The sequence below is a fragment of the Pygoscelis adeliae genome, unplaced genomic scaffold (assembly GCF_000699105.1).
Source record: "Pygoscelis adeliae isolate BGI_AS28 unplaced genomic scaffold, ASM69910v1 Scaffold267, whole genome shotgun sequence".
NCBI lineage: Eukaryota > Metazoa > Chordata > Aves > Sphenisciformes > Spheniscidae > Pygoscelis > Pygoscelis adeliae.
Window position 1 is genome coordinate 2,467,819 of NW_008825150.1, and position 8,077 is coordinate 2,475,895.

The 8,077-nt window shown below is 40.6% G+C and overlaps 1 protein-coding gene across 3 annotated transcripts in view; it reads right to left on the reverse strand.

Moving 5' to 3' along the window:
• The window catches only part of GSAP (gamma-secretase activating protein), a 45,981-nt gene that overhangs the window by 20,475 nt on the left and 17,429 nt on the right, over positions 1–8,077 (reverse strand). For all 3 annotated transcript variants that reach the window (XM_009328345.1, XM_009328346.1, XM_009328343.1), the window contains exons 12-18: positions 7,435–7,512; positions 5,088–5,165; positions 4,528–4,620; positions 3,026–3,243; positions 2,105–2,174; positions 1,328–1,410; positions 629–682 (exon numbers count right to left, since the gene is read on the reverse strand). In XM_009328345.1, the coding sequence (XP_009326620.1) occupies positions 629–682; positions 1,328–1,410; positions 2,105–2,174; positions 3,026–3,243; positions 4,528–4,620; positions 5,088–5,165; positions 7,435–7,512 (674 nt within the window). The remainder of the gene's footprint in view (positions 1–628; positions 683–1,327; positions 1,411–2,104; positions 2,175–3,025; positions 3,244–4,527; positions 4,621–5,087; positions 5,166–7,434; positions 7,513–8,077) is intronic.

Here is an 8,077-nt window from a genome sequence, read left to right on the forward strand (position 1 = left end):
AAACTAGAGCTGAGGGAGTGGAATGGAAGATGGGAAGAATCATTCATATTGTTTTCAATGGAAAGTACAATTTCGCACCCAAACAGCACGTGCTGTCCCCATCCAGCTCACTGCCTTTTCCAGGCCATGCAGGAATTTGTCTAGATTTAGGTAGCCAAAGCCCTGACATCACTGCAATCACAGGATGCCCTGGACAAAACAAAGTGAGAGGGTCATGAACCACTGGTACCAATGGCAGCACAACGAAATATCCCTTGAAGTGGATATACGTAGAGATATGTAGAAATACTACACGTCTGTCGTGCCAAGTTTACCTCCAGCTAATGAAGTCATAAAACGAAGAGGCATCAATCAAATCTAACAAGAATTAATTCTTGGAGGACCTTCCCTGTTGAATGGAAGAAGTATCTTCAGAAAAGGGAAAAAATACATCTTCGAGCTAGCAAACATCAGTCTGAATAGCTGGTATTTTAGTAAACGCATAAGACATTTCAAACAAGGCAATTTTCTGTTCACCCCCATTTTTGGATAGGGCTATGGAGACACTGCTTCATTAGTAGCACACCCCCACCCCACAAAGAAAGCTCCTAACCTGCAAATATGAACGTGGTTTTATACTGGAACTTACCTCTAACACAGGTAGAGAAATAATGTCTGTTGCACATGTTACTCCAGGGATAATCTATAAATACAGACAAATTATAAGAATATAAATAGTTTAGCATAAAACATGGGCCTGTTTGGGTAACTAAGTGAATCTCCATTACCCCGTTTCCTTTGTGAAACTAGCTAGCCAAAACTGTACATTCAGTTTTGCCCAAAAGAAATATGGAAGATGTTTCTCTCATCTCATTTAAAAAAAGACAACATATTAGAACAGTGTCAGATCAGAGAAATTAAAATAAGCTATTTGCTCTAACTGTACGGTCTTGCCTGAAGTTATTTTACTTCTGCAAATCTTAACTCTACTGATACTGTTTGTCTTGGAAATAACTGCATGATTTTGCTGGTTAAATACATTTTGTATTCATTATAAACCTCATATGATAAGCAATAAATTAATACCTCATTATGAAAACTAAGAAATTTAATCATCTGTTCCATTATAGTAGCTGTTCTTGTTTTATAAATGCTTTTATTTGTTGACAAAAAATAGGACTAATGGAAAACACCACTAAGGTTAAGACTTGACAAAATAAAATAGGCATAAAGCACAGATATGGATTTAGAGCATGTCTATGAAAAGGTAAGGCATACAAGTTAAAGGTTGTATTAAACGAGAAAAATAGACTCCCTCTAGCTATTAAAGTACCAGCTGTTACCTTACCCCAATCCAGTCAAGCAGTGATGTGTAGGGCAAAAGTTTATCCAGGCTGTGAGTTTCTGGACACATTTTGCAGTACAGGGAGGCTGAATGCAATGTAAAAAGATTTATAAGGGCAAGATTGTATAAACTATCTTTTAACAAGAGTAGGCTTCACAGTCAGTTCCTTATCTAACACTTTTTTAGGGACAAATCCTGCTGCTGTCTCTGAAACAGCTTCCTCCATGGTGGAACTGGTCCCAGCCTGTGCACAAAAGGAGGAAGAGAAGTCCAGATGGCTGCAGGGCTGGGTCAGCTGCTTGGCTACAGCTCAGCGCTGCAGGGGTCCTTTGTACAAAGGCTCAGGGCACAGGACATGCAGTGGCTAGCCTAAGGAATCAGCTATTAGAAGAGAATATCATGATATGCCAAATCCTTATGAAAAAATGGTTTGGGCTGGGCTAGAAGAGATTTGTTCCTCCACTCCAATCTCAATTATTTATATCCCAGATACCCAAGACAGGAGCCAGATGGAGAATTTGCTCCCCAGTGACCTAAAATAGCGATAAATCTATTTGTCCCACTAGACAGAAGAATGCATTTGAAAAGTTTTACTGCAATCTGATTTTGAGAGATCTATGTATCTTCTAAACTACTGGTATTTTCTCTAACACCACAAAATGCAGGTCAGTTAACATAAGTCATAACCAAACAGTTTGGAAAGAAGAGAGTCAGTTTGTGACATTGTGCCTTCTCCTTAAGTCACAACTAGGGTATGCATGCAGGAGAAGAAATACCTACCAATGATAAATTCTTGAATGGGGTCAAAAGAATGACATGTTGATAGGTTCTCAGAAATCCACCAAATAATCTGTCAGAATGAGAACAGGGGAGTTTGTCACATCTCTCTGTTTAAGCATGTGTTGTAAGAGACTGTAGAAACTTTGTTTTCAGTAGTAACACTTTGCGTGAAGTAGTGATACAGAGATAAATGTTTTCAGGACAGCCTGGACCAATAAAGCAGTTTAGGCAGCCCAACTGATGAGCCTCTGTTGTGGTTTAACCTGGCAGGCAGCTAAACACCACACAGCCATTCGCTCACTCCTCCCCCTCCCCAGTGGGATGGGGGAGAGAATCAGGGGGCAGGAGGGGAAGTAAAATTCGTGGGTTGAAATAGACAGTTTAATAGGACAGAAAAGGAAAGGAAAATAATAATAATGATAAAAGAATATACAAAATAAGCGATGCACAATGCAATTGCTCACCACCCACCGACTGATGCCCAGCCAGTCTCCGAGCAGCGGTCACAGCCCCCCAGCCAACTCCCCCCACTTTATATACTGAGCATGACATCATATGATATGGAATACCCGTTTGGCCAGTTTGGGTCAGCTGTCCTGGCTGTGACCCCTCCCAGCTTCCTGCTGGCAGGGCATGAGAAGCTGAGAAGTCCTTGACTAGTGTAAGCACTGCTCAGCAACAACTAAAACATCAGTGTGTTATCAACATTATTCTCATCCTAAATCCAAACCACAGCACTGTACCAGCTGCTAGGAAGAAAATTAACTCTATCCGACCCAAAACCAGGACAGCCTCTTGGCACTGCCAAAAGGTACGTGTGAATCAGTACTTTTCTTCTTCAGCTGATATCATTCATGCCCTGACCCTGCTTTGTATAAGACATCAGTCACTGAAAAAACTTAGAGGAGGGTCTTTTCCCACCTGCATTTCCAGGTCTTCTGTGTGTTGGAAGCGCAACAGAGCACAGTGTAGAGCTGCCAATCTCTCGCTGTCTCGCTTGCTGTTCCATAGGAACTGTAGTAAGGCGCTGTCACTGATGCTCACGGCATACATACTTCCTACGTGGCAATCCAAGACTGTTGACATGAGTGGGGATCGGATGGAGCAGTTTTGCAACATGTCAATTCTTGCATCCTCACCTGAAGAACATTGGTTTGAGAGTAAAAAAGATTAAGAACTTAAAATTTGGCTGCTACCAGTATTTCTCTTAAGACTCCCAGGTCCCCAGCAGTAAGAAACAGTCTGCCTCTTGTACTAGCTGCCCTGGTATTATGCTGAAAAAGAGGAGGAATGGCGCTGGCTGGGTAGAGGAAGTGAATTAGGAACACAGTCCATACTCAGCTCTCTCCTTCCCTGCTGAAGCAGAGAAGTGTACAGATTTGAGGCTCACAATGCTGTTATAGGACAAATCAGGGTACATAGGATGGAACAGAGAAGGGCATGAGGCTAGTAATAGAGATTCAGTACTAGAATTAGCACCTAGGCGTATTGGTACAGCTCAAAACTGCCCACATGCAGAATCATGAACAAACTTGTATTGGTGGATCTCTTACCATCAATCCCAATGGCCAGAACAGGAAGATTCTGCTCTGTGATTACTGATTGAAGCATCAGATCAAAAGCACTTTATTTATGCTAGTACTAAGGTTCACCACCACAGTACTATACAGTAGGATTCCAGACCCTTCGCATCAGAGAAATCAGGCCCACCATACAACAGTGATGCTTTCCACTAACTTCTAGGAGAATAGTATTTCATTATGTATATACAACAGGTATTAGCTTCCTGTGATGCTGCCCCTGCACCAGTTCCCACTACTTTCCTCTCCTTTACCCAGGCAGAAGAACAGATTTCTGTTTTCAAACAAAGGCCCCCCCACTTCCAAAAATAACCCACTTCCCATAAGGACGTGTTTGTTGGAAATGAAATAACGTGCCTCTCAGATGAGACTCTAAATCAAATTGCATCAGCCTGATCAGGTGAAGGAAACACTGATTTCCTTTCCCCACACCCTCCAAACACACACATTTAGAGCAACTCAATTGGAGGAAGGAAATGTAAAATCAAATTTACATCTCCATGTGAAATTTGAGAACAGTGGAGGAACGAGAAGCATGTGCGAAGAGGGGGGAAGGGAAACTATGAAACCAAGGCAAAGAATTTCAAATTCAGTGAAAGGTCTTCTTCCATTTCATAACAAGCTAGAAGTATGTAATAGATTAAGTACGAAATGTCACTTCAGATTCTCTTCTTAAAATGGAAAGTGGCAAAAATGCCATTCTTATTTTTTCAATCTCTCTCCTTCTTCTTTAGAACACTGTGCAATAAAGCAAACGTTAAGAAATACAACTTTCATGTAAAGAGATTTGAACAAGTTTCCACTACAGCAATAAAATTACTTGAAGCAGCAGTCCTACTATACCTGTCAGAAATAAACTATAGCACAGCAGGTCAGGATGCTGAATATTCAGGAGGTGCAGGAACTGGCCAGGCAAATAAGCAGCCACATAATAATCTATTTAAAGAAATAACAGTGGTCAATTTAGCACTTGTTCACTTATTTGCTTTAAGAGGCTGTTTCACATGATCCCCATCTTGGTCCACTTCTCTATGATGGAATTGATTATATCTAGGAAATATAAAAGGAGTTAATTAAAAGCTGCTGTTGTATTAACACAGGAAACACTAGCAATACATTTGGGTTTCCAGGGGAGGATGCAAGAGTCTTGAGACACTCAAGAACTCAGCAGCTGATCTCCAGAGCAGATTCTGAGGCAATTTCAGAGGAAGTTGCTTACTAATAGCGAGATATTGCAGTATCAAATGCCAAATATAAAAGTTAAGCAAAAAAAAGCAGCAGAATAACACAACTACTTAAAGTCAAGAAAAAAAATCCTTTCCTTCTAGAGAAAGGTTAGCCATTTGTCTCCCTACTGGGGACACAAGTGGCAGTCACACAGGGAAGTAATGCAAGTAACCTACCAAGATTCATAAAAGCCACTTCCTTCAATTGATGAGATTCTGTTCTTTCTAGAGAAACTGTAAAAGTTTTGTTGTAACCTGGGGAAAAACAATAATACTTTTAAAAAACCCAAACAATAAACACCATCTGTTACAAGCCAAATATGACTTTATAGCTAGAAACTTCAGCAGTGCCAATACACCCAAACAGGGTATTTCAGACTGTTTTACGGGCTTGTCTGTACAGACGGATTTACTTCATCCTGAACAGAGTTGCTTCATACTTAGTAGACCTGCACCCACACAATGCAGTTATTTAGTATGCAGAAACTGGCCATGCACTGCAGAGCCTATGTTCATGTTTAAAGAAGCATTCCATCCCAGAGAAAGCTTGTGTAAAAATACCTCCCCCCAAAAAAACCCAAACACAAATCTTGCATGTAGCTGTGCTTCACATTTTGGTGGTCTTTCAACTGCTTTAAAGAATTTCCAGTTTGTTTATCTGCATGCCCTATTGCTGCAATTTAGTTCAGCTCTGTTTAAACATAGGTTAATTTCAGACCTGCTGTGTTTGCATGGGCTTTGCATCAGCACAGCTGTTATTTTATTCTAGACTTGCACCTTCTTCTGGCATCCAGTAATAATGACATAGAGCTCTCAAACCTCCTCAACCTCTGAGAAAAGTTGAAGATTAAAATAACTAAGGAGACAATGACACCCTCCAAATGGCCATGCTGCAATATCCTAAAGGCTGAATGGTGTCATGATCAGGATGCTACTTAACACTGAATGAAAACTCAAGATAAGACGATAGATCCAGTTTACAGGACCACCAAGGAAAAAAGTAGATCATGAGCCATGCTTCAGCTACTCATCCAGGACTTTGATTCCTGACCCTAGCAGACATACGCTTTATCTATGCTGCAAAAAAAAGAAAAAAAATGAGACCTCCAAGACCAACAGCAAAACTACAAATGAAGGGGTATCTAAAACAAATAGTTTTTCACACGAGATACTGACTGAAGTTTGCTTGCAATGAGTCAGTATACTCGTGATCACCACCCTGTTACTTAGCTTGCATGTGTTTGCGTTGGCAATACCAGCACTGCAGAATACACTTCCAACATTGTGACTTTTGTGTTTATGCTACATCAAGTGACTGCTTTAACAGGGGGCGGGAAGCTTCCTTCCGAGTTTGCAGATGCTGCAGCATAGACTGAACTCCTTATATGTCTCCAAAAAGTGGCTTATGGACCTGCTATACCACTGCTTCTGTGGGTCACCTCAGGACCAATCTTAAAATTCTCTCATATGACTGATGAATCTTACATGAATCCACAAACAGCTCTGCACCAAACAAATCCATTCCATGAAGGTCATTTCAGATGCGGCTGGTCAATGTCACCATATTTATCCTCAGTTTCTTCCTGGTACAGATAGGGAGGTACAAGGGCCACGGTTGGCTCCAAGCAATGCAACCACCCTTCAGCTACACATCAAGTACACCTGGGGAAATCAGCCCTTCACAGCAGTACAATGCAGAGTGCTGCCACACCCAGAATGGACTTTTCCAATTTGTTAATGCCTTCAAGAACACAAAAATGCAGTTCATTCAGTCCCACAACGTTCCAGCAGCAAAGTAACATGTTAGTGCAGCTCTGACATATGAAAAGCTTCCTGGCACAAGAAAGCAAACGCTTAAAGTAAAAGAGGTATGTTGTCCACTTGAACATGGTTACTCTATACTATGCAGCTTCTCAACTGGGAAATAATTCGCCTCTTTCCTCCGTGTATCAAATGAGAAAGGTCTTGCTAATAACAATGTTTTATTCTGATCAGAATAAAACAATGTTCTTTATTCTTTTCAGGAAAAAAAAAAAGGGTCTTAAAATTAAGAGATAGAGCATCACTTACATAGCAACTATTCTTACAGTCAGTGGGTGTTGCACCTCTTGCTGTGAAAATGACACATTGAACTAGAACTCTAAACAGATATTCAAGCTAAGAGCTGTTGGCTCTATTTCTCATACAAATGCCTTATGGCATAAGTACAACACACCTGCAAGCTCACACAGATTTCAACAATGTTTGTGCTCAGCACACCGGAAAGTCTGGCTAGAAATAAGGGACCAAATTAACAGCCACTCATGAGGCCACTGGTTTGAAGCTACTTGTTCAGCATCAGGCAGGAAGTCTACAGCAGGAAAGTCAACTTTGCAGCTAAAGGCAGCTGCTGTCTTTCAACACCAGCCACAGTAGTTTATTGTCTGCACACTTTGGTAGTTATTTGTTCTGCAAGGCATTCCGTGACTCTTTCAGCAAAGTGACATTCTCCAAAATAAAGCATAACTTAACAGGTTAATCTTACCTTTATGTAAAAAATATATGGAGTATGTTATTTCATCAGGAATATCAGAGGCTAGACTACAACACACACACAAGCCTCCTAAAAAGACAAAAAAGGAAAGGAAGATTCACTTGTCTACCCAAATACCTAGATATCTTTACACTGCACAAAACTAAAGCAAGACTGTTTCCAATTAGAAACTAAAAATAATCTCTCAAAAAAGGTAAAGATTACAGAAATATATATCACATATCTCTTAACCATCATTCACCTAGCGAAACACAAAGAGAGAACAGAGAGGCAATATGGCACAATGGAAACCTGGGTTCTGACATGGCCTGTCCTGCTCTTTAGGAGAAGTACATTTTTAGCCCTTCCCAGTAGAAATCATGCTTGCAGGCAGAAAACTGATCAAACCTTTCTCTCCACAAGAGAGAAATCTCTAGATATTTTCTGTTCAGGGACTGTCAAATATGCACAGAACAACATAGTAAAACACAGTTTGTTTGCTTTCTAAGTAATTTCATATTGGCAGCAGCATGATACACTACTAGAGCTTTCTCACATGAGAAATGATAGTCACTTCTCCCCTTCCCAGCCCAAAGAGCCATTAATTCCTTTTTTAGGAGACAAGTCAGTCCTCAGCACAAGCTTATTTCAGCCA